This window comes from Macaca nemestrina, chromosome 8 (assembly GCF_043159975.1).
Source record: "Macaca nemestrina isolate mMacNem1 chromosome 8, mMacNem.hap1, whole genome shotgun sequence".
Taxonomy (NCBI): domain Eukaryota; kingdom Metazoa; phylum Chordata; class Mammalia; order Primates; family Cercopithecidae; genus Macaca; species Macaca nemestrina.
Window position 1 is genome coordinate 84,041,620 of NC_092132.1, and position 27,595 is coordinate 84,069,214.

Sequence of the window (27,595 nt, forward strand, 5' to 3'; positions counted from 1 at the left end):
CTGTATAGAAGTCCAAGATCAAAGACTACCTGAAGCTCTCCATCTCTTGCACCTAAGCTCAACTAACAGCTGACCCTACACCTGAATGCAGTTGAATGAGTGAACCCACCCAAAATCAGGAAAGAACCAGGCACTCAAGTTACATAATCATGAGAAATAATAAATCACTGTTATTTTAAGCCACTAAGCTTTGATATAGCTTGCTATTCAAAAGTATACAACAGACCCAAATTGATACCTTTGTTGTAACAAAGACTTAAAACATATGACATTGGTTTTAGTTCTGTGTTGCAGGTGAAGGCTGAAAGGCAGTGAAAAGACTATTAGTAAAAGCTGGAAAAGCAGTAAGGAGATCTCTATGGGCTGGGGAAATCTCTAAGACTGGGGAAAGGCAGCTCGTGTTATGAAATGGTGGTACATTTGCAAGAGTGTTTTCTGAGATAATGTAGAGCATGGACAGTGCACCTAATAAACTTGTGGATCTAGCAGAAAGTGGAAAACATTATTTGGCACATTTTTCTAGGTATGATAAATTATGTCAGGGACAGATGAACTATAAAGAAGAAATTCTTCAGTTTTTTAATATACTTTAGAGGAGGGATATAAGGCCAGGATTTGTTGGGTTGGAAAATAAAACTCTTTCATATACTCAGTTTCTCCTGCTAGCAAACAATTATCGATGTACAAGAGGGTCTTAACACAAACATCAAATCACAGCTATGGTTTCTGGACTTTGTTAAAACTTCAGAAAGGTTTTAGATGGTGCCCAGTAGATGCTATCAGCTAGATAAAAGAACATCTGAGAAACTCAAGGTGTTGTCACACAGCAGCTATCCACCTAAAATACAGAGAAGTCTATCTCAAAACAAGAATAGATGTGGTTTATGGTGCACGGCATGAACAATGAGAAGACTCAGGAAATTCACAATGTTTTTAAGAGAGTCACAACGACAAAAACACTAATAGCTTAGACCAAAACAGACTGCTAGTCCAAAAAGCAAAGAGCCCTCTGGACCTTCAATGTTCTATAGAACACTACTCAGCTGGAAACATAGGTTATTTCTCTTAAAGCTTATTGAGGTATAATTGACAAATAAAGTTGTACATATCAAAGGTATATAGATGATAATTTTATATATGTATACATTGTGAAATGATTACCACAATCAAGTTACCTAACACATTCATATCCTCACATAGTTACTCTGTGTGTGTGTGTGTGTGTGTGTGTGTGTGTGTGTGTACAAAGGTTATTTCTTAAGGAAAAGAAAAGATGTCTCAGAGGGGAGAACCAGGAGCCCAGAGGGCAGAGCAAATTGCCAAGGAGAATAATAAACCAGGAAACCACTTCAAAAATGCAGAAATAAGCTCCTATCAAAGAACATTTTCTGTCCCTAAAGTAGGCAATATGGCCCAGCTGGACTTCAAAATTGTTGAGAGCTAGGAGCTGCTATGTGCTTCCTGTTCTTCCTTATTTTCAGCAGAAAGGCCTATTGCAATTATCCATGCCATGGTATGCTGGGTGTATGGGCAGATGCCTTGACATTTTAGTCTACAGATCTCTAGATCAAGAATTACTGTTCTCTGCTTATACACTGTTGGTGGGAGTGTAAATTAATTCAGCCATTGTGGAAGACAGGGTGGCAATTTCTCAAAGACCTAGAGGCAGAAATACCATTCAACCCAGCAATACCTGTTCCTCATCTCCATCTGAGACCACCTCAGCCTGGAACTTATTCTTCATATCACTATCAACATTTTTGTCAAAGCCATTCAACAAATCTCTAGGAGGTTCCAAACTTTCTCACATTTTCCTGTATTCTTCTGAGCCCGCCAAACCGTTCCAACCTCTGTGTGTTACTCAGTTCCAAAGTCACTTTCACATTTTTTGGTATCTTTTTAGCAACACCCAGCTCCTGGTACCAATTTACTGTATTAGTTCATTTTCATGCTGCTAATAAAGACATAACAAAGACTGGGAAGAAAAAGAGGTTTAATTGGACTTACAGTTCCACATGTCTGGGGAGGCCTCAGAACCACGGTGGGAGGTGAAAGGCACTTCTTACAGTGTGGCAGCAAGAGAAAATGAGAAGGATGCAAAAGCAGAAACCCCTGATAAAACCATCCAATCTCATAAGACTTATTCACTACTATGAGAAAAGTATAGGGGAAACTGCCCCCATGATTCAAATTGTCTCCCACCAGGTCCCTCCCACAAAATATGGGAATTATGGCAGCACAATTCAAGAAAAGATTTGGGTGGGGACACAGAGCCAAACCACATGAATACCCAAAGTAATATAAATCATTATACTATAAAGAAACATGCACATATATGTTCATTGAAGCACTATTCAGAATAGCAAAGAAATAGAATCAACCTAAATGCCAATGAATGATAGACTGGATGAAAGAAAATGTGGTACATTTACACTGTGGAATACTATGCAGCCATAAAAAAAAAGAATGAGATCATGTGCTTTGCAGGGACACACATAGAGCTGGAGGTCATTATCCTTAGCAAACTAACACAAGGACAAAAAACCAAATACTGCATGTTCTGACTTATAAGTGGGAGCTAAATTATGAGAACACATAGATACACAGAGGGAACAACACACACTAGGGCCTGTTGGAGAGTGGAGCGCAGAAGGAGGGAGAGGGCCAGGAAAAATAACTAACGGGTATGAGGCTTAATGCATGGGTGATGAAATAATCTGTACAACAAACCCCCATGACACAAGCTTACCTGTGTAACAAATCTGCACTTGTAACCCTGCACTTAACATAAAAGTTGAAAAAAAAAAGTTACTACTCTCAAGACACTGCACCAGAGAAGCCTTGTCCACTTCTGGATCTGAGGCAAAACATGGCCTTTGATCTTGACACTGAAAACTGAGGTGAGAGTTTTGGTGGAATGTGACTATATTTTGCATATGAGAGAAGTGTGAATTACTGGGGCACAGGATAGATCTTGAAACTGTAAAAGACCCAGCAATTTCTTTCAACCTATATGTTCCTTTTCAATGTTACTTTGCAATTCCTCCCTCAAGAGGTGGAATGGACTTTCTTAACCCTTGTATTTGGACAGGTCTTGTGATGTGCTTTGGTCAACACGATGGAGCAGGATTAACACTACAGGACCTGTGACCTCAAGAGGCCTCAAAACTTCTGCTTTTGTCCTCTTGAAGAACTGTCCTGAGAATCCAACCCTAAAGAAACCTGCACTGAAAGAAACCTGGCCATCCCACCTATTCCAGCTGAGCTCAGTACTTAAATGACACTCTCCCTGCTCACAAATAAATGCATCACACGAGTGGGCTTCCAAAAAAAGCCACCTAGTCAACACACAGAATCATAAGAAATAGGAAAGGTAAGAAATAATATTTAGCAATGCATAGCTGAGACAATTTGTTCCTTAGGTGCCTATAAAGTATTAGGAGAGAGAAAACACACACACTTTCTTAAGGATACATTTAAGGATGATTGCGCTGAGTATCACAAGAGACATAGCAGTAAAATTTGGGAGGTAAAAAGTAAGGGAGACTCAATTTTGTTTGGAAAGACTGGTGAATATCTATATTGAAGATAATTTTTAACTGAATCTTGAAAAGTGTTTTAGTTAAAGGAAGAACAAGCAGAAATCTTCAGTTTTCTTGGAGTAATTTATTAATTAATTGATTAATTGAGATGAGAAAAGTACTACTTCCAAAAACAGCAAGAGGAGGCTGAGGAAGATGCGAAGAATCATTCTAACCTATCAATAGTCCATTCCTGTTTCCAGAAAGTAAGAGCTGCCCTATCTTCCCATTTCAGTTAACAGTAAACTTCTCTATCTTCATTACTTAATAAGAGAAAGTGAGTAAAACGCTCTTTGGGTGAGCTGCTAGAATTTTGACACCACCGATGGCACTGGAAATCCCTAAGGTTTACTACTTAAGCAAACTCTAGGCACCCAAAGCAAACACACAGATGCAGTTGTGCAGGAGAGAGATGACATTCCAGTTACTCATTATTCCGTCTTTCATCCCTCATGTGAGGCTCAGAATCTTTGGAAGGATGACACCAATTTATAGCCAATGTTCACTTTCCCTTTCTTATATCTATCAGGACTTGAAGGAACTTGCCAAGGATCCACTTCAGTCTCCAAAGAGATCTACCATATTTCCATTCTACATGCCTGTAATGAATACTAGAGAAGAACACATCTATTTCTGTAAATATGGGCAAACAGAAAATAAATCCTTGTATATTTACTCATACTGAATAATCTAATCATTCATCCAATACATATTTAATGAGCACCTACTATGTGCCAGGGGATGTTTAGGGTACTTGGATATATCAGGGAACAGAACATACAAAGAACTCTATTCTGGGAATTTATTTTCTAGTGGAGCTAGGGTACAGGTGAAAAAAGTATGACCATAATAAATAGGTTAAACAAACAACTAAATATATAATGTTTTAGAAACTGATAGATATATGGAAAAGAAAAAATAGAATCAGGGAATCTGGAGTACGAGTAGGAAGAGGGATTTCAATGCTAACTTGAGTGGTCAAGGTAAGTCTCATTGAGAATATGACAGCAGAGCAAAAACTTGAAGGAGAGAGGATTGAAGATATTTCTCCCTCTAAAGTAGATTTCTTATAAGAAATAAGAGAAAATACTTGAAAACAAAATGAAATTTTCTCATTTGTCACTTCTGAAATAATCCCAGAGGATATGGCATTTCTGGAACTTTACGAAGCTGATGTGAAGAGGGTCACCCTGGTAGGAGGAACTGCATGGATCTGTATAGCACTACCGCTGAACAACAGTAATAAGAGAGTCATCAACCGAAGCAATATGGGAAATGTTGCCTGAAACAAAGAAATGCTTTAGGTAGAGAATGTAGAGTTTGCATTATGTTCCAAGAAAACAAAATGTCAGAATAACAACCATTCCCACGCATATGCAGTGGGAATTTTTCAGGATCTGAAAAGAAAAAGAGGAAGAAGAAGAATAGGAGAGAATCTTACAGGCATTCAGAAGAAAAAAAAATCAGGTCACCCAGAAAAAAAAAAAAAAAATCCACATCAAAATCAGGTTGTTCTCAGCCTCCTCAGCAAGTGAAAGTGCTGGGAGGCAAGGTAGCAAACCACCACAGAACTTCTATGGATAAAGCCTGAGAGCCTATGCCCCATCAGCTCACCCTTCACGTGGGAAAACAACACAGGCAGGTCCTCAGCTACTGAAGCACGCAGAATTCTCCTGCCAAGGCAAGCTTCCTCAATAAGTCACTGAAAAATCTGCACCGGAACAATGAAAAACACATCAAAACATTTCCAGAATGGGAAAATCTTGGTGGAAAAACAGACATCGAGCAGAAAAATGAATCACATGCAGAGATGAGTTTAAATGTTTGTTTTAAGCATGCTTTAGATGGTTATAAAATTGATTACAATAGGTTTTTTTAAGTGAATGAAATGATCGCTTTATTTTTAAGTTAATAGAAAACAAATGATGGCATCAATAACACAGAGTAAGTAAAGGAAAAACTAGTATAAAGGGAAACAGTCTCACACTTCTTATCTTCTACAAGAGATGGGGCTATGGTCTGAGGTTTGTGTTCCCCAGCCCCCAAATTCAAAAGTTGAAATTCTAACCCCCAAGGTGATGGAATTAGGAGATGGAGCCTTTGGAAAGGGATTAGCTCATGAGGGCTCTAGGGCGATCAGTGCCCTTATAAAAGAGGCCCTAGAGAGCTTGTTTTCTCCTACTAGCATATGAGGACACAGTTAGAAGGTACCATCTATGAACGAGGAAACAGGCCCTCACCTGACACTGAATCTGTCAGTACCTTGATCTTGGACTTCCCAGCCTCCAGAACTGTGAAATACATTTCTGTTGTTTAGATGCTAGTTTATGGTATTTTGTAATAGAAGCCCAAATGAACAAAGACAAATGGTTTTAAAACTACTAATTTTTTATTTACTGTAAGAGTTAATTTAGTACAGATCTAGGATTGTCTTTGAAAAATCTAAGTCAACCAGTATTGCCACTGAAAGCACAAAGCTTATCTTTTATTTTTTAAAAAAAACTTATCTTTTAGAATATTGCCAGAAAAATAGCAAATAAAAATAAAATGTATACAGCAAAAATGAACAAACAAAAAAGCACATAAATAGCAAAAAGAAAAAATCTTTAAACAGTAACATCATCCACAACAATTATAACTTATAAGAAATGTGTATAAAACAAAATACAGAAAAGCTTAAAACAATTAAAGTGATCAAAGGCAGAGCAGATAACTCTAAAAAAAGAGCTCTATGTAGAGACAGAATTTTAATATCTGATAAGTCATAATCATTATAAGGATAAATGGTATAATTTTATATGGATAGAAACTATAATAAATGCTGAATACATAAAGAATAATATAGTACTTAAGGAAGCAAACCTACAGAGAGATTGATAAAAACGCAATTACATTAAAAGAATTTGACACACTGTTATCAGCTTATGACAGACCATATACAAAAATAATTAAAGGCATAACTTTTTGATTAAGATAGAGAACAAATTTATCAACATTTCAGACGATGTGATTGTATGTTTGAGACTCAAGAAAATGAGAGATATAAGGTGAATAAATACAAGGTAAATATGCAAAAATACATTCATTTTCATATATTAGAAATCCTGCTTAAGGTGGCAGGATAAGCTAATGCAATAAAGCATTAATCTTTCCCCAACCAAACAGAAATGTAGAATAAATATATATTTAAACGGGTTAATTTATAACTGGAGTCAAAACTAAGAAATCTCCAGGAGTCATAAATAAGCAGGACTCATCAGAGGAATGAGGATCTTGAAGCATCGTGGAGCAAATTAACTAGATCTACCTCTCAGGGGTTAGGGCTTTAACACTTCCATAGTGATGAGATGGAAGTCAAGGCCTTGGAGCTGAAACTAAAACTGGTCTCCGCACATAAAATGAGGAGCTGGAAGTGAGGAATCCTAGTTGTAACAGGAGTGAAGAGAACATTGCCTTCCTGTCTTTGGGCATGACACAGAATGGGGCTTTCATCTAGGTCCATGTGGGGAATAATGAGCCAAAACCAAAAATTAATCCTTAACCTCCCCTAATTGGTTCAATGCCCAATATCTGGTATAGAAATCCTTGCAAGAAGAAGCAGTATAAAAATGGGTACAAAATTAGTGAGGCCACAGAAAGGTTATAGGGCTGCTCTAACAGCAGAGGACTCACTTAGAGACTCTGTAGATCATTCCCACCACAATGGGCTCATAACAAAAACCACAACCAGCATGACAAAATTCAATGCCATAGTAGAGTCAACGACCAAAAGAGATAGAGAAATTACATCCAGGACTATAGCTAATTGAATAATCTGGAAGAAAATTTAAAATACGTATGTTTAAGATATTCAAAGATAAAAAATCGAATATTTTAGGTACAAATAAAACATGAAAAATAGATTTAAAATATTCAAATAGAAATTATAAGAATAAAAACTATAGACATTGAATTAAAAACAGATGAGACTTAGGTCAGGTACAGGTACTCATGCCTGTAATTCCAGCTCTTTAGGAGGCCAAATCAGAAGGATCTTTAGAGCCCAGGGCTTCAAGTCCAGCCTAAGCAACATAACAAGACCCCCATCATCTCTTAAAACAAACAAACGAACAAAAAGGACCAGATGTGGCTTAAAAGAAAATTAGGGAACTGGAGTGCAGAACTGGGACAGAATGAAGAGGAGATGAAGAGGTTTTCCCAAATGCTGTACAGAAAGACAAAAACTTAGAAAACATGAAAGAAAAGTTAACAGTCTTGAAAATAGAATGAGAATTTCCGGAAAAAGACAAATGGGAATTTCATATGAAGATAATAAAAATAATAAAAGTGAGGCAATAAAGAGATAAAACAGAATTTTCTAGAACTACAGAAATGCATGAGTCCTGAGATTGAAAATCTGAGCATAAGACTATAAACTCTTCCATGAGTACTTAAGGTCCTTGAAAACAGAACTTCTTCCTTGTTCAGCTCTGTATTTCTGGTATCTGGGAACCATCTGGCATGCAGTGTGTGTTCAATAAGTATTCTTCGAAAGAATAAATAAAATGAGTGAAACAAAAACATATTAAGTGCCAGGCAGAATTAAAAAACTATGGTATTAAAAACATCTTAACTCCACTACGGAACACCGCAAAGTGAAAAATTTAAAGTCACCAGAGAGAGAAACCAGATTACTACAAAGAAACAGCAGTTAGACTGACAACACGCTTTTTAAAGCAACAACAATGCAATTAATTAACATCTTCAGAGGGTTCAGGGAAAATAATTTTAATTTACAACTAAATACACACTGACATAATTTAAGAAAAATAATATTTTCAAGCAAACACAGGTTGTTAAGAGAGTTTACTATCTACAGTCCCTTACTTCAGTAAGAAGGGAAATGAACCCACAAACGGAACTCAGGTGCAAGGCTTCACAGTGAGCAAAGAAATTGGTAAAACAACTTGATAAATTTGCACAGGCTTTGACGGCAAGTAATAACAAACAATAATAGTAACCATGGTGTTGAGTACATGATACAACTAAAACTATAGACAGCAGGCAGTGATTTTAAAGATAAGAGAGCTCAGAGTCAAGCTGAAGCATTTTTATTCTGGATGAGAATAGAAATAGTGACGGATTTTGGACATTTTAAGCAAAATATACTGCAAAGCATCTACATTAAAATTTTGGAAATAAGGTGTAAAATATAGAAATAGGTAACTTCTAAACCAGAAGGAAAGTGGAGAAGTGAAGAAAAAAATAAAACTTGTTCAGACCAACAGTGGTGCTCAATAGGGTATGGATAATAATGCATTGTATTGTGAGGCAAAGAGAAATGGTGCTCTCGTAGACTGCTGGTGGAAATAGAGATGGAACAACATTTCTGGAAAACCACATGGGCCAAGAGCCCTAAACATTTTTATTGCTCATTAATTCCACTTCTTGGAATAAATCCTAAGGGATAAAAATTGAAGACGTGGGAGAATATTCATATGTAAAGATGTACCAATATTTATACTGGTGAAAAATTGGAAATAGCCTAATGTCTAGGATTGAATTTTAAACTATCATGAGGACTCCTCCCCTCAGGAACAGGAGTAAGGTCATTATAAAAGAGGCTTCCCCCAGCATTTGACTCACTTGCCTATCTGCTTTCCACCATGTGAGGACACAGCATTCCTGCCCTCCAGAAGAAGCAGCAACAAGGCGCCATCTTGGAAGCAGACAACCACCCTCACCAGACAACGGAACTTGTCAGTCCCTTGATCTTAGACTTCCCAGGCTCCAGAACTCTGAGTAATCAACTTCTGTTGTTTATAAATTACCCATCCCCAGGTATTTTGCTATAGTAGCACACAAGTGAACTATGACAATGTTTAGTAACCTAATAAAGTGTCCACAATGTAATTTTAAGTGAAAAAAGCAGAATAATAAAAATAGTTGACCTTTATTGAGTGCTAATGATGGGCCAGACATTTTTATGGACGTTTACTTGTATTAGCTCCTTTATTTCTCAATACAACCCTTAAAGGTAGATACTATTATCCTTATTGTATAGGTGAGAAAATTGAAGCACAGAATGTTTAAATAAACTAGCATAGGCTCAGGCAATGGGAAAGTGATGGAGCCCTGACTCACACTCAGACAATCTAGCCACAGCACCTGAGCTCTCGTCACAGTGCTGTCCCGTCTAGACTCAGAAAGCTATACATAGTGGATGTTCAATTGTATGTATGTGTGTGAGAGAGAGCAAAATATATATTAATTCTCAGTGTAAACTATGGTTCTATCTAAGTGATGAGATAATTTTTAATGTCCTTATACTTTCTTTATTTTCATTATTTTCTTCTATGAGAATGCTTAGTCTTACAATCATGCAACACTTCATAGTTAGGATAGAGCAATCAATTCATTTGATGGTCATTCTGTAATACTATCCCAATAGGATATTTGCCTCCCCAGTACACCACAGAATTATACTCCTGAGTTAACAAGTAGAAGGAGAGTATAATATGGTGATTCTTAAACTTCTTTGGGTTGTGACACTCTTAAGAATCTGATAGAAGCTGAGCACCTTCTCCTCCACCAAATGCACATGTCTACATTTCAAGACATTCATGTATTCACAGTAGCCAAAGATCAGTATCCTTGAGTTAAGAATAAACCAGGCGTTTGGGTTGGTTCCAAGTCTTTACTATTGTGAAAAGTGCTGCAATAAACATACGTGTGCTTGTGTCTTTATAGTAGAATGATTTATAATCCTTTGGGTATATGCCCAGTAATGGGATTGCTGGGTCAAATGGATAGACTGGATAAAGCAAATGTGGCACATATACACCATGGAATACTATGCAGCCATAAAAAAGGATGAGTTCATGTTCTTTGGAGGGACATGAATGAAGCTGGAAACCATCATTCTCAGCAAACTAACACAGGAAGAGAAAACCAAACACCACATGTTCTCACCCATAAGTGGGAGTTGAACAATGAGAACACACAGACACAGGGAGGGGAACGTCACACACCAGGGCCTGTTGGGGGGTTGGGGGCTAGGGGAGGGATAGCATTAGGAGAAATACCTAATGTAGATGATGGGTTGATGGGTGCAGCAAACCACCATGGCACATACATACCTATGTAACAAATCTGCATGTTCTGCACATGTATCCCAGAACTTAAAGTAAATATATATATTTATATATATAAAGTATGTGTGTGTGTATATACATATATATATATAAAGAATAAACCAAGTTAAGGGGCTCCACTTACTCGATAGCTTCAACCACATAGACCACTGCAGAAGTGAGGGAAGAAATTATGGCCCATGTTTCCCTCTCCCATTATGATGTTGTAGAGCTGGTGGCCCTTGTCAATGCCCCTGCCCCTGTCCCTATCTGTGAGTATCTGGTACTGGAGGGACCAAAGCAGTATAAATGTAAATCTATAAATATGAAAATTGTGGCCATGGTAGCGGGATCATAGTCATACATATCACAATGACCACCCTGAAAACAAGCAGGTGGTAGCTCAGATGAGGGCACCAAAGGGAATGAGGCCGGTAGCAATGATATTTGGATTTTCACTACCTTAGAGTAAGTATGGAAGGAAGACAAGGAAGGTACTAAAAGATAAACAGAAAGATATGCCACTTTCTCTCTCCCCTTCCCCAATACATCCTTGCTCAAAGACAAAGCCTTATCTTTAATAGCTCAAAAAGTCTAAAAATGAAAATTCAAAGGGCAGACACCACTTTGGTAAAACTGGGTTTTAGTTCAAGTTCAAATGAAGATGCAAGTCGCTTTCTGTTAGGCTGGGGTGAGTGTTAGAGAGAAGAAAAATACAAAAATCAGAGGTGGACATAGTACAGGAATCCAAGGTTGGAGAAACCTTGAAAGAAAAACTGCCTAGGTTTTCCATTTTGTATAGCTCCAAACAGATGCTGCAGAGGAAGATACTTCATGCTTGCCTGCTGGTCCACTGGGCAGAACTACATTTCCAAGCATACCGATGAGATGTTATAAAATTCATGCACTGCTACAGATCATTTACTTTATTTCTTGGGATTCCCCATAGGTTCTCATCTATAACACATAATTCAACAAACTCAGTTTTCTGGCTTCCTAAGCTACAGAAAATTAGAAGGAGAGGAGTTTTGAAAGCAGGCTCATTAACAGCAATTTGAATTGACAGCTAAAAGGAGAAAGAAGTAACAACAACAGCAAAAAGATATTAGAAAGACTTATAAAACATGGCAGTATGGGTCTTGTAGCTGGGAACGGAGCTCTTCATAACTCTCTAAGAATCTTCATCAGGATGGTTGGTTCACAGCCCAGGGTATAATCATTTAAATTCACTGTAGTCACCATGCATCATGAAGAAAGTATTAATTTAACAAGAGAAGAGAGTACAGAACACATTCCAAGATTAGCTTCCTCGTTTTTATTTTATTTTATTTTTGCTTTTTCAAGTTCTTAAGTTCTTTTGTATGCTTATGTGTTTTGAACCAGCCCTAAACAAAATAAAATTTTAAAACTGGCCTTTAAAATGTAGACCTCAACTACTTGGAAATTTAATTTCTCTGGAATGCCCTCGTCTCTTACAAAGATATAAAGTAAATGAGGCATTACAGTATTATTTCAGAAAACTTTAGAGATTAAATATCAAACTGAAATACTCTCCCCATGGTGGTGTGATATACTAATCAAGATGCATGCTATAAAATTATAGGATGGACTAACTCCTCAGAAACTCATGAGATTCACCAGAATCTACACGAACCTGTCAGGGAAAGGGGGACACTGAGTACAAAAAACCATTCACAAAGCTTCCCTTCCCCAAACTCTCCATGCAAAGCAGCATCTTGAACAGTGGAGATTTCTGTAACATCGAAACCTTTCTTAACTCCATCTTGTGCACAATGACCCACAAAGAATATAAAATTCACGAATTGAGAGAAAATGATGAGTCATCTGCTTGCACATCCTTACTATCAGAAGAGGAAGTTGGCACCCGGAGCTCAAGTCACATAGTGGACAGAGCCCCTGCAGAGCCCATGACTCCCAGGTGGTGCCCTCGCTCCCACTATTGCCTCAACGGCATGCTCTCTCTTCATTAGGCCATGCTGTGGATCAATAGGCAAGGGCTAGGCAGGAGCATTCTAATCTCTTCCTCCCTCATTCTCAAGTTCAGTTGCACATAACTCCAGTCAACTCAACAGGAATGCTGTTGTTGGGAAGAGTCTAGAAAGAGTCTCCCTGGTTTGGGCTTTTCATTGCTTCAGATTTCTCTGCACATGTCAGGCAGCCAACAGGACACCACTACCCCCTGCACTGTACTCATGGATACCAAGGAGAAAAGACACAGTTCCCTGTCTCCAGGAGCTTCCAGGAAGCACGAGAAAGTGTAAGGTAAAGAGGAGCATCCCTTGCCATGGCTGAGGTAGCATTGATCCCTCCTGTGTTCTTTCCTAAATGCCTGGCGTACTCATATCTACTCCAACCCTTTGTGTGAATATGAGCTTGGAAAGATGAGTAGAACTTGATTTGTCCTTAGGATAAAGCCCAAATTCCTCCATTCCCAGCCTCAGCCCACCTCCTCAGCCTCAACTGTCACTGTGTGGGCCTTTATTTTCTGTGCTCACTGGAACCAACTGAGGTTTCCCCAGCTCGGCAAGCCCTTTCTTCCAAGACCCTTACATGGTGTGCCCTTTTGTCTCAAATAGCCTCCCTCACACTCCCTTCCCTTCACCTGCTCACTCTTACTTCTCCTTAAAGCTAGAGAAACCCTGCAGGATGATTCCTCTGAGGTCCCAGCTTCCCCGCTGGGTTTGAGGCCTCTTCTCATGTAGGGCCATATTCACCATGTTATAGGAATGAAGACTGAATGGGAGGAACTGTATATGCAAAGGTGTGAAGAGCTATGATGCAGGAGGAGCAGGAGGGGAGAGTGGGGAGAATCATTTGACTCAAGTGGAAGATGTCCTTTGCATAAGGAAAGTAATGCTGAATGATTAAGGTTTTATGTGCCAAAATGTATGGCAAAGAGACTGAACCAACTTCATTAGGAAGCCATAAAGATTCTCTAGTAAGAACTTTGCAACAAATTGTGAGTCATCAGAGATTAGGTGGCACAATCCCCAACAGCAGGCCCCAAACATAATTAGGCAGCATGAAGAAGGAGAGAGAGATCAAAGCACTAACAAGCTTTGCGATTTTGTCGAGATTAAATACCCTCTATTGAAAATGAGAATAACAACATCTCCTTCATAAATTGTTGTGAGGATTAAATGAAACCACGTGCTCAGGGAGGTGCTCAATGCCTGGGAGTATTATTAACATTAACACTTTATAATCCAGAAAGGCACTGCCGTTATTTATGGGAATGCTATATTTGAAATTAGATCTGGAGATACTTATCAGGGAGTATTGGAGATAGGGAAGAAATAGAAGCAAAGAGAAGAGAAAAATGGTGAGAAACAGAAAGAATGTGCAAAGAAAAAACAACACATCACTTTAAAACCTTCACAGCAAAATTTACCCTATCTTTATTTTCTTGTCTGACATTATATTTTGCAGCACAGTGGCAATAACTTCTACTGCTTTATAGAACACTCACAATAAATGGCTTTGGAGCTTGATTTACAACTGAAGCAAAGCACAGGCACTTAATCATTCCCAGTGGCTGTTTAAGGTTCCGTATATCACTGTTCCGAGTGATTATCTGGGAACCATATCGAAAGGGCAGGGGAGCTGGCAGGTGGTTATAGAGGTGAGGCTCTGGACACAGGAATTGGGGGTTGGAGTTTGGCCTTGTGCCAGGAGCTTTCCTCCTTGGCTTTACAGTATCTTCCTTATGAAGGGGACAAAACTTGCTTTCCTGGCTTATTGAGAACTGGGGAAAGCAATGAATAGCCCAGAAGAGCTTCAGTGCAGAAAAAGGCCTCATAACTTGCAATGCATTCATTCAGGAAGCCAACTATGCTTATTAGAAAATCCAACAGTGAATGTAGCATACAGGCAACATTGTGTTTTTAAAATGCCCTTTCTATATGCCCTCTTTTACTGCCACCGACCTTTGGAAAAGCCAACACAGGTCATGCTCCCAGATGACAGCACAATTTCAAATCAACTAATTGAGCGAGCTTAGCATTGGCTGCCTTCACTGGGACTTGCTCTGAGAAGGAGGAAGTTATTCTTAGGCCCTTGGATTTCTAGCCATCAGAGGAGATTTTTTTATCTACAAGCTAATGAATGTTATGTCTTTTTAACTTCTGAGTTTATAAGTGAGAATTTCAGAGGGGCAGCTGGCCTAGAAAGATATGCTATCAATAAAACCTTGTTCTCCAGGTCAGTACAGCCCCCTCCCTGAAAGCCCACCCTGCCTTTGTAGTGACATTGTCGGAGCCCTGTAACAGCTGACATCTTCCTGATGGGCAGCCACCCGGGCGCACAGGAGTATATACTGCTGTGTTATCTCTAAGGTGAGACCCCACTGCTCTCCCATCCAATCTGTGGGAAAGATTACTTCTAACAGGCAAGTTTTTAAGGTTCTGAGTGCAATTGTAAGGGGACGTTGATGGTGGGTAGAAAGCAACTGAGCCATGGATGAAGTGGAATTAGAGAGCAGGTGGTGGGGTATATCTGACAAGGAGATTGTTAGGGGAAGAATGGAGAATAAAAGAAATATTCAAAGAACTATTTGGCTGACACACATGGCACACCATATACAGAGGCAGTGGGTCGAGGAAGCCAGAATCAAGGCACAGTATAAACTCTCCTAACTTCATCCCTCATCAATCAACAGCTTTTTAGAAGCACACAACGGTGACATATTCTGTTTATCAGCTCTTTACACTAAATGAGAAATCATATCTTGAGCGTTTTAGGCTCTGGATTAGGTCAAAATAGGAAAACCAGCTCACTTATGGAAGAAAGGAAATGGCTATCTGCCTGTCTGACCCCTTCTTCTCTAGTACCTCATTTCATCCTCACAGTTATACAAAATACGTATTATTACCCAACGAAGGAGAAAAACAAGGGTAAAAGGAGTATGAATCTTGCCAAGGTCACAGCACTGGTAGCAGCTGAGCTGGGATTCTGTTTGCCAACAGAAAGTCTCTATATGAACACTCATTTCAATGCAAGGCAGAAATGATGCCTTCAATCGCTATCTTAAATCAGGCTCAGATTATGACCAATTTTTGTGAAACATTTCAAGCAATATTCAGTGTCCTTTGCTGGGCTGGAATTAAAAGAAAAATCAAAGTTGTTTTTGTCATCACTGTTACTATTGTCAAATAATGAAGGCAGACATTGGGTACGGATTTTGAACATTTGGTTGGCTACGTTTCTGTGAGATTGGAGTATGTGGCAACAGGATTTGTCTTTTGGGCTATGAGGTCCTTTGAAAGTATTTTGAGACTTCAAGTGACAGGTGAAGGCTTGCTTACTAATAGCTCACGGAGTTCTGTCGTTAATATCTGATTTTGCAGCCCCCAAATTTGGTAAATGAGTTCCAGTGATAAGCTGTGCAGCACAGTGCTTTAAATGAGAAGTTAGGTCTGACATCTTGCCAGGTTTAGCCACTTACCAGCTGTGCGACCTTGGACAGATCACCTAACCTCTCTGAAGTTCCAATTTCATCATCTGCATAATATGGCTATTAGTAGTGCTTACGTAAGAGCATTACAGATTAGTAACCACTCAATATTGTTTGCTTTTGTGGTTGTAATAACTGCCCTTCTCTTCAGTTTATTTTTACTTATTCCCAAACTCAAAAGAAAAATTGATTATCACCAGAAAGATTCAGGAAATGTTTTGGTGGAAAGGGAAGACAGTTAAACCTTTTCTTGGGTTTCTCTTAATAGGCTTTGGGCTTTGGGGGCAGAGTTACCTCACAGCCCTGGTAAGAAGCCTAACATCTCCCTGGCTTTCCTCCTTCCTTCTTTCCTCACCAATATTCACCATGGATACATTAGAAATCTTCCCCTTTCATGCTACAAGTTCCTGTAACTGAGGACAATCAAACTGAAGGAGGCACAGACCTCCTGCTACTTGTAAAAAACTCTTTAATGCTCTTGCAAAAGCCAAAGGCAAACCTCAATCAGTGGGCTTATTTATAGTTTGAAGAGTTATATCCCACCTACGGCCTCGGGGTTTTAATCAGAAGAAGGAACATGCTTAATGCTCATCTCCCACTGCCAAATCACACCATGGAACTGTGGGAGCTTTTGCAATGTTAGCCCTTTAGAGGCTGCCACAGGTCAGCAGTGACTGGTGACATTTGAGGAAGCTGCTATCTTCAGCGTATCCATCAAATAAATTACTGCAAGGCATGAGGGGACAAGAAACAGCTGAACACCTTCCCAGAAACAAGGGCAAGTGGAAAAGCACCTGTCCCCTAAGAACAGACAGATTTGGGGTGGTTTTCTACATTAGAAAGTAAATGTGACAGTGTTCACAATTGTGAAGGAAAGAAGGTCAAATATCCTAGTAACATTCATTTTTCCATCATTTAATGCCTGAGGAGTTTGGAGGTGGGAGAACTGCTGTGAGATGTCATTCTGAGACCATGAGTTCAGATCAGGAATGCAACCTTGGAACCTTTAGGAAACACACAAGGCCAGATGACTGTAACCATTCAGTATATGTATTACAGAGTGCATGAAGGAATGAAGGAGACTCGGATTCATTCCATTAAAGCATAACAAGACTTGCCAATTGGTCAGCACCCCTTTCACTTTCAAACTGAACCAACAAGTCCCTCTCCACTTTCTTTCTTCCCACTCACATCGAGGACTGAATAGGCCCTGGATGTTGAGCCTTCAGAATCATCTCAACTTCTGGTGCACCCAACTTCTAATGCACACGCATCACTGCCTGAGTCCCATTCGAATACACAGGGAATGGCTTCGTTGTTTACATTGAGCCACCCTCTACCTCTTGGCTGGGAGAGGGAGCTGAAGAAAGAATGTAGAAACAAACAAACTTGAATTTAGACCCTGGAGCTACTTTACTACTTAACAACATACCAATGATTCAGCTTTTGATTGAAAGAGACTTTGGAAACTGAGTGCAGGATCAAAATGAGATCATAAGTAGGACTTAGTGGGAAAGCATAGTCCTTATGTGCAGACAGACTAGGGAATAATTCCATCACTGTTATGTATTACCCATGTACCAATATAGATCCTTGTGGGACTACGGCACGCTTAGAAATAGTGTATACAAAACACTTGGCACAAAAGCACCTAACAACGGGTAGTTACTGATGCTGATATTAAGATGTTTCTAGACAGTCCCCATCGGGTGCTCTCCAAGTGGGCCTCAGCTCCCCTAAGGGTGCTGGAAATATGGAGGTCTTCCTGGTTATAACAGTGCCCGGAAGAGGGGATGCTAAGCATTTCATAGTGCTTAATACGGTTCTACGGATAAGATTGAGCAGCTCCCCCTGCTGACTGTGCTCTTTCTAAGAAGCACTACCACCAGACCGCCGATCCCCTCCACCATGACTCATGGTGCTCATGCACATGCTCATTCTCCGCCAAGAAACCCACTTGCAGTCTTTCAGAAGCTCCATGGGTATTTTGAAACATCTAACCACTCAGGGGCTGAGTGATTGGCTTCAGATGCCTTTGGGATGAGCTTGGAGTTGGAAGCTCTGAGTCTGAGCCAAGTTTTCCATTGATGAGTCATATTGCTTCTTGACTAGAAAGTGTCTTCTCCTCCTGAAACTATTTATATGTCATTAGTAACTTACTGATACTGAAACTGCAAATGGTTATGAGCATTGAATAAGAAAACGTACATGGAAATGCTTGAGAACCATAAAGACTATACAGCTGAAGAGTCTACATATGTGCAGTATTATGTACTGTAATGTAATTGACCAGCAGCCAACTTAAGGTTCTTCCCCTGAGAAATCTAATTGGTCTGAGCAGTGCTGTCCTGAGCCAAGTTGGATCCTGAAGCCAAAAGGAAATCAATAATACTGACCCTGCCTTCTTTAAAATTTGGATATTTTAGAAACAGAAAGTCAAATATTACATGTTCTCTCTTATAAATGGGAGCTAAATAATATGTACACATGGACATAGAATGTGGAATAATAGACATTGGAGACTACATAATGTGGGAGGGTGGGGGGCGGGAGGAGAGGCGAGAAATTACCTATTGGGTGCAATGTACACCATTCAAGGGGTGGTTATACTAAAAGCCCAAAATTCACTACTAAACAATATAACCATGTAACAAAACTGCATTTGTACCCCCTAAATCTATTAAAATTAAAAAGTCTAGCAATAAAAGGCAAATGTAAGCATGCTTTCTTTACAAAGTAAATTTAAAAAAATTGGATGTTTTGTTCATTAAGAATTTTTTTTGCATTGTGAGTTTTTAAAATATTTTATTACAATATTATTTATTTAATTACTGGAGTTTCTTGGTGCCCCCTTGAATTTTGCCCTATCCCTCACCTTTACAGCCCTGAGTCTGAGGTCCCGGCTCAGACTTCTTCATCTTCAATACAACTTTTTGGCCCTTGCTCTGTATTCTGGGGAGAAAGAGCTTCCTGGATCCTTGGCCTTCTTACAACGACTCTAATCAAAATGTTTATCAACTTTCTTTCCTCTCTAGTAAATTACTCTAACTTAACTCATCCTTCAAGTGCCTCTTCTTCTTTAAGGAACCAATTTTTCATCTAGTTTTCAACCTGGTTGCTTATTTCTGAGTTTTTAATTATGAGAAACAAGCAATACACTGACAAAAGAATCTTCAGTGTAATTTTATATATTATGACTTGCAATGTATTTCCAACTGTTTTTCCCCCATCAAGGTACTTGGGGACCAGCTGGTCTACACAACACTAATGGATACTATTATAGTGTATTCTGGGGCTTTTATTATCTGGATTCACCACCAACCCCCCATTCATTTCTTATATCTTGAGAATATAATAAAATAATAGGTAGGATCACTAAAACAAGGTGACTTCTTAGAGCTTCTCAGCCACAACTGAACTATCACAGAGGTCTTTGCAGAGGACTGTCTGCTCTTATGGGTAGCTAAGGGTTCTCAGCTGTATTTTTGTATACTTTTCTAGGTGGAGGACACCTGGTAATGGCCTCAAATGCTGCAGCACTTAGAGGGTACATCTTGTAGATGCTGACAAAGATGTGGAGAAAGGGGAACCCTCACACATTGCTGGAGGGGATATAAGTTAGTATAGCTACTATGGAGAACGGTATGGAGGTTCCTCAAACAAACACAAACTGGAATGTTCACATGATCCAGTAATTCCACTACTGGGTATAGCCAAAAGAAATTAATCAATATATTAAAGAGATATCTACACTCCCATGTTTATGGCAACACTATTAACAATAGCCAACATGTGAAATCAACCTGAGTGCCAATATCAGATGAATGGGTAAAGAAAATGTGGTATTCAACAAAAGAAACTATCAACAGAGTAAACAGACAACCTACAGAATGAGAGAAAATGTTTGCATATAACGCATCCCACAATGGTCTAATATCCATCATCTGTAAGGAATTTAAACAAATTTACAATGAAAAAACAAACAATCCCATAGAAAAGTGGGCAAGGACATGAACAGACACTTCTCAAAAGAAGACATTTATGTGGTCAACAATCATGTGTAAAACTGCTCAACATCACTGATCATTAGAGAAATGCAAATCAAAACCACAGTGAGGTACCATCTTGTAACAATCGGAGTGGCTATTGTTAAAGTAAAAAAGTAACAGATGGTGGTGAAGTTGTGGAAAGAAGATAATGCTTATACACTGTTGGTGGAAGTGTAAATTAGTTCAAAGATTGTGGAAAACAGTGTCACAGTTACTCAAAAACCTGAAGACAGAAATACCACTTGACCCAGTAATCCTATTACTGGATATATACCCAAAGGAATATAAATCATTCTATTAAAGAAACATGCACGTGTATGTTCACTGCAGCAGCAGTCACAATAGCAAAGACATGGAATCAACCTGTATGCCCATCAGTGATAGACTGGATATACATCATGAAATACTATGCAGCCATAAAAAGAGTAAGATAATGTCCTTTGCAGGGACATGGATGGAGCTGGAAGCCATTATCCTTAGCAAATTAATACAAGAACAGAAAACCAAATACCACATTTCCTCACTTATAAGTAAGACCTAAATGTTGAGAACCCATGGACACATAAAGGGGAACAACAAACACTGGGGCCTTTAAGAGGGTAGAGAGTGAGAGGAGGGAGGGCCAAGAAAACTAACTAATGAGTACTAGGCTTAATACCTGAGTGATTAAATAATCTGTACAAAAGAACCCCATGACACAAGTTTACCTGTGTAACAAACCTGCAAGTGTACCCTGAACTTAAAAGTTAAAAAAGAGAAAATAAAGTATATATACATACAACAAAATATTATTCAGCCATAAAAAGAATGAATTCTGTCCTTAGCAGCAACATGGATGGAACTGAAGGCCATTATGTTATGTGAAATAACCCAGGCACTGAAAGACAAATATTTCATGTTCTCACTCCCATGCAGGAGGTAAAAACGTGAATCTTATGAAGATAGAGAGTAGGTTGGTGGTTACCAGAGAGGGTAAGGGGGCAGGGAGGCAGGATGAAGGGGATCAAAGAATATAATTGTATATAGTGCCACTGAACTGTACACTAAGAAATGGAAAAGATGTTAAATTATATATATATATATATAACCTCGATAACAAATTATTACAAAATACAGTACATCTTTTGACCCAGTATCCTAGGTGTTTGCCTGATTTGATTTTTTTTCTTAAGAAACAACTCCCATTTACTGAGCACCAACTAGTACTCACCTATGACCCTCATCACCCCTACTTTACAGGTGAGAAACTGAGGGTAATAAGGATTTAAGCAACTTGCTCAAGTCCCCATGGCAGGTTAGGAGGAGCTGGGATTGGAAGCTGGCCATCGGGTTTCAGAGTATGTGCACTTAATCACTCTTCTATTTGGCCTCTGGACACCACCAAAAAGGGCAATTGTGATTAATTCTTGCAACAGCCCCATATGCCAGATATCTTACCGTTTCCACCTGATACAATTGAGACTCCAGAAAGTAAAATAACTTGACCAATTTTAACCTTTTATTCTTTTTAACTGAGTGAAATCCAGAAAAAACAGATGTGCCCCTTTATGCTCAGAGTTTCTTCTCCAGCACTGGGGCATTCATGGCAAACTGGGCTTATGACCAAGTGCAAGTCTGCAGCTTAGAAAGAAGCAAGAAATGAATTTATTTTTCATCAGATCTTAAAGGGGCAAATGGTGAATTATTGCCAATGCCGATACGAGTTTAGGTAGGAAAAATCAGAGGACTCATCGACCAACAGTGTCCCCTAGGTCTCCGTGACATATGAAGCTGGGGAACTGGGATACAAACTCTGCTCACTCTGGAGGGCCAAGTTCATTTTTTGAATAAAGCCGTGGGCGCTGATTGAATCCATCTGGTTTCAGTTCAGCCTGGCAACCTCAGAAAATGAAGAAGTCAGCTCTCTGCTGAGGTCCAATGTCCGGGCAAGGCCAGTTTATGCTCAGGTAGCCCAAGCACTGCCTATGCCTCGGTTGCCATGTTGAACCCAAGCAGACAGAGCCTGGCACGAGCCCTCAGGGGATAGTGCTTCCCATCGCTCACTGTTCTGAGCTTTTGTCCATGTGTCTGGGTTCAGATGAATGAGATTTACACTGTCTTAATAAATATTCATAACCATTTTAATATTAGTAAACCCTTCACATGAGATATTCAAATGACTTCCCAGTCATCTCAGGCCCCCGGTGAGAATGAAGCCATTTCCTTGCAAAGCTGTGTCAGCCTTTCCAGGCCTTTTTGGCCCCACTGGGCTGGGTCTGTGTGAAAGGAAACATGTTTGGGAAGAAAGCAAACAGGTGCTTAGGATGGGCATGCCATAGTTCACATTCATTGTCCCATTCCCATTTTCAAATATTGTAAATATTGTACTCCAGCCCCTGGTTGCAACTCATTTTACCGTCTGTCCTCTATTACTTTTTACATGGAATCTTTTATAGTATTAGTGATAATACTACAAGCTAATATCTAGAGTGCTTACAGTGTATCAAACAATAAGCTGTGTTTTTTCAGTGCATTATGTCATTCATTCCTCCCAACCATACTATTAGATAGACATCTCTCTCATGCCCAACCTACAGATGAGAAAACTGAGTCTCAGGGAGGTTGCTTGTCAAAAGTTATATAACCAGTAAACAACACGACAATATCTAAATTCAAACTGAGGCTTGTTTACATTGAATATTTGGCTGCCAATGGAATAGCCTTGTCATTACAACCTTTTTGTCAAAACCGTAACGGTCTGGGACAAATAATATTGCACGGTTTGACAAATGTGGAGTGGGACAGTGCAAAGAGAGATTACTTTTAAAAGTCTAGCAAATTAGGAGACCATAAAGTGAATTTTTAAGTCCCTTCCCATCCATAGGATCAGGCTGAATAAGCTTCACATTCATGAACCATTAGAGCTAGCAGGTATCTCAGGAATTATATACTTCAAACTTCTTACTTTACACAAGAGAGGATTGAGAAACACAGAGATGAAGTAATTTGTTTGAGGTTATCATAATCATAAACATTTGGATTATTTACTAAGAGATTTGTTTCTTCTTCTTCTTAACAACACATTTTGGGATATACATGGACCAAATCCTAACACAAAATAAAATATTTTACTCTGGCTCTTTTCTTTATGTGTATGTCCCCACTTACTGATGTTCTTTACCTCATCTGTCTTAGCAGATGGAAGTTCTAGAACACTGAAAACAACTAAGCATAAATGAAGTCAGCACAATTAATGATATGGTTTGGCTCCATGTCCCCATCCAAATCTCGTGTTGAGTTGTAATCCGCAGTGTTGGAGGTGGGTCCTGGTGGGAGGTGATTGGATCATAGGGGTGGTTTTTAATGGTTAAGCACCATCAACCTAGTGCTGTCTAGTGAGAGAATTCTCAGGAGATCTGGTTGTTTAAAAGTGTGTGGCACCTTTCCCTCATTCTCTCTCTTCTGCCCCGTTATGTGAAGATGTGCCTGCCTCCCCTTCACCTTCTGCCATGATTATAAATTTCCTGAGGTCTCCCTAGCAATGTTTTCTATGCAGCCTGCAGAACTGTGAGTTAATTAAACCTCTTTCCTTAATAAATTACCCAGTCTCAGGTAATTCCTTATGGCAATGCAAGAATGGACTAATACAATTATTCCCCAGACTTATCAATACTTTCTTATTTCAAAATCCAAAATGTTAATATGCCATTTTGGGGAGGACGGCTCTTGCCTCTAGTTTACACAGATGTCCTGTACCAATGAGTTGCGTGTCTCAGAAAGAATTATTCTATTGCAGTTGGAGTGAGCCGCCTATATGTTTGCACCATTGCTAAGCATCTGGCTGAACAATGGTGTTCTCACTGGCAAGGATTGTGTGTTCTCATCGCTGTCCTCAGTGTTCTGAGACAAGCTCTGGCACAAAGTCTATACTCACTGAATGTTTGTTGACTGAATGATAAAGATGGATGAATCTTAAGGCCTGAAAATCTGTCTCATCAGTGAAGCAATGTAGTGAGAGACTCATCGTTAATTATGTTACTTATGATATGATATATGATATGTTATGCCATATCATTACAGAATAACAGAGTAGAAACATGGAAAGGTAGCCCAGGCCCAGGTGGACTCCTGACCAAATTCTAGATTGATAGTGTTAAAATATGCAAATACCATTCCAAGATTAGACGACCCCACCCAAAACTATCAACCACAAAACAGCCAGTGGTCACCAAGGTGCCCTACACTGTTATCATCTTGAAGAGAAAGAGTAGTGACATGAGGCAGTGAAGAGGCACTTTAGCAATTCCTTTTAATGGTTACGGAGGTTGACATATTTTTAGGTTAAACCTATGTCTCCCCATGAAACATAAGAATGTTAATGATTATATCTCTGTGAAAGTTCAATTCATAGGTGATGTTTTGGAAATTGATTCATTATTCTTTCTCATTCAACATTCATTGGATATTGTGCCATGCACCAAAGATATAAACATGAAAAAGACATGATCCCCTACCCTCAAGGAACCTGCAGTCTTGGGAAGAGGGGTAAGAATGCACAAAGTAAACACACAATTACAATAAAGTCGGGTTAAGACAACTGGCTCTCACATCAGACTATCATTACCCAATTCCCACTCTGTATTCACTAGTTGTGTAACATGAGTGAGTTCCTTAACTTCTAAAAGCCTTATGTCATCAAAGGTAAAAGAGGGGTCATAGTACTAATATCTATCATGCAAAGTTCTCAGGTGGGTTAAATGAGGTAATATGTATTAATGCTTAGCAGAACTTGTCATTAGTATACAAAATGTTAGCTATGATAACAGTAGCTGTTACACGTCCATTGTAACTGCATTAATATAAATACAAACAGAGGTAGGGTGCCTGAGAAAAACAGGTTTGGGAGGCAAGTGGAAGAAGACTACCTTTCTCAAGGACCATAAAGATGCATCAGTAGGCAAACTGTGTTGTTGGAGTTGGATGATTGGAGTTGGGATAGGGGATGGCTGTCTCTCCTTTGGGTGTCTAACAGGTCAAGTCCAAAGGGTGGAAGGCATTTAAAAACCTCAACTGTTCAAGGCAAGGCTTATAGTCCCAACCAGCTGGACCAGAGAATGTGATGAAGGGCAGAAGATGAAGCAGAGGAGGAAATGCAGAAGGTGGATCATAAGAACCTTACTTTATTTCGATAGCTTTGCAGGTCATTGAAGAACTTTAATCAGGGAAGTGATGTAACAGAATTTTGAAAGGGTCACCCCAGCTACGGTGTAACCTAGAATGACTCAGAAGAGATGATACTAGAGGCAGGGATACTAGCTAAGAAGCTGTTGCAGTAATGAAAGAAGAAATGATGAGAACCTAAACTAAGGCAATAGTAGTGGAAGCAAAGAGAAGTGAAGAGATTCCACAGGTTTATGAGAAGAAAGTGATAGGACTTGCCAATTAATTGGATGTAAAGACCAAAGCAAGGGGCAGTCAAGGATGGCTCCTGGATTTCTGGCTTGAGATACTAGGTGGACGACATAGCAGGTAGAGTGAGAAAGATGACGCTTTCAGTTTGGGATATATCAAGTTTGGGGTCCCTTATAGGTCTTTCAGGGAGAAATATCTAGCAGGGATTTGGATAGAAATGTCTGGCACTCAGGAGAAATAGAGGTAATTCAAGTCATGGAGAGGATCCAAGAAATTATTTTATGCATTGAAAATACTTGATATTAAGCCATCTACTAATGCCATTTTTGTTTTTGTTATTAAAGATGAGAACACCAAAGACAGAATATATGGTTCTTCTAGAAGGTCCACTTTCAATTTTACTAACGTGAATGACCCACTTTGATGAAAAGAATAATGGCTTCTAAGGTCTCTTACAACTCTAATGTTACAATTCTGTTGTTCATCTGGAATTGCCTTTTGAGAACAGCACACCTGTGGCCTTAAAGCTTCATGGGTGAACATGTGAAATATTCTTTTTTTAATGTAAGTTCATTATGTGTAAAGCCACACAACCCCAAACATGCAGTGATGATGCTTATAGCAAAGAAAAACCAAGTAAAGACACTATCTACATTTACCTACTCTGATCCCAATTGGCTGCAAACAGCAAAAGAATCTTCCTGCCGTAATGGTCTCGGTTTTCCAGCACCCCAGGGAATCCATCGATCAGAGCCCTCTTAATGCCGGGATCATCTGCCTTGAAGTTTTTGAACATGTCCAGGTTTAGCTGGCGGTACTGGAAATACTGAGCCAGGAGTCTAAAGGCATCCGCTTGGTGAAACTTCCTGGCTCGGAGAAATCTCAGGATGAAGGCATCATCTGTACGTAAAAATCCAATGTCAGGCCTGGTGATGATCATGTCCCTGACTTGCTGAATATCCTGATGTAAAACATCTGGGTTTTCATTCAGTTCCAGGCGAGCTTTCTCTATAGTCTCTGGACTGAGTCCAGCCTGTAAATGGGTCATCTTGGCCAAATCTCCGTTCCAAGTGCTTAACTTCTGATATTTTGGAAGAAGGGAGACTGGTCCCATTCACCTGATGGTCTGCTGAAACTGTGTCCCATTCAACGGTGTTTTACTACCAGACTGCCCCGGAACAGACAAATAGAGGGTCTTCTTTCACATTCAGGCCCTATGTGGTGGTGTTCATCCAAAAGAGAAGCAAAACTGAGGCCATTGCTTACTGCAAAACAAATACACACAAAAGAAACAAAAGAGAGATGATACAAAGAAAGTCTGGGCAAATTAATTGGAACTTAGATAGAAAAATAGTATATTAGGCTGTGGGCCTGATTAGATTAGGTGTCCAAAGAACAAATGATAAATGGGGTATTGAGCATAAGTTGATTATAGACAACTTGAATATCTAATATGCAAATATTTGAAATATGTTTGGGAACATTTTAGTTCTATTGACTAGTTAACTTAATAGTGCTTGATCAGATTAGCAAAAGCATGCACTTTTATTAATTACCTTAAGAAACAGTGAGAGGAGAGAAGGATACTTCTCTGTGACAGCATGCTTTATGGGACCACTCACAGGCCTAGATATGGAAGAGAAATTATAGCTATGGTACAATTTAATGCTTCCCATTGGTCTCTTTTCTCAAGCAGAAGTATCTTTCACAGAAATACCCCTTCCCCCACTTTCTTAAAGCCAGTCATTTGCATCTTAACTATAAAAAACTTCCCCTATTTTAACCCTACCAGTGTTCATGACTCACAGGAGTCCTCCACCAGTATACGTGAAGAGTCGGGATGGGAACGAGCTTATGGCTGGAAACTTGACCTCCAATAACAAATTCAACGATGGGCAAGGAGGCTTACAGGGACATTCGCAAATGGCTTTATTATTTGCATTTGTCATTCTTTTAACTACGAAAGCAGAGGGACTTGAGATTCTTGAT

General features: G+C 39.3%; 1 protein-coding gene across 1 annotated transcript in view; it reads right to left on the reverse strand.

The window, feature by feature from the left end:
* LOC105482228 (clavesin 1) overlaps window positions 1-27,595 on the reverse strand; it is a 206,633-nt gene that overhangs the window by 168,068 nt on the left and 10,970 nt on the right. Inside the window, exon 2 of the mRNA XM_011742236.3 lies at window positions 26,266-26,871. Within this exon, the coding sequence (XP_011740538.1) occupies window positions 26,266-26,720 (455 nt within the window). The 5' untranslated portion in view covers window positions 26,721-26,871. The remainder of the gene's footprint in view (window positions 1-26,265; window positions 26,872-27,595) is intronic.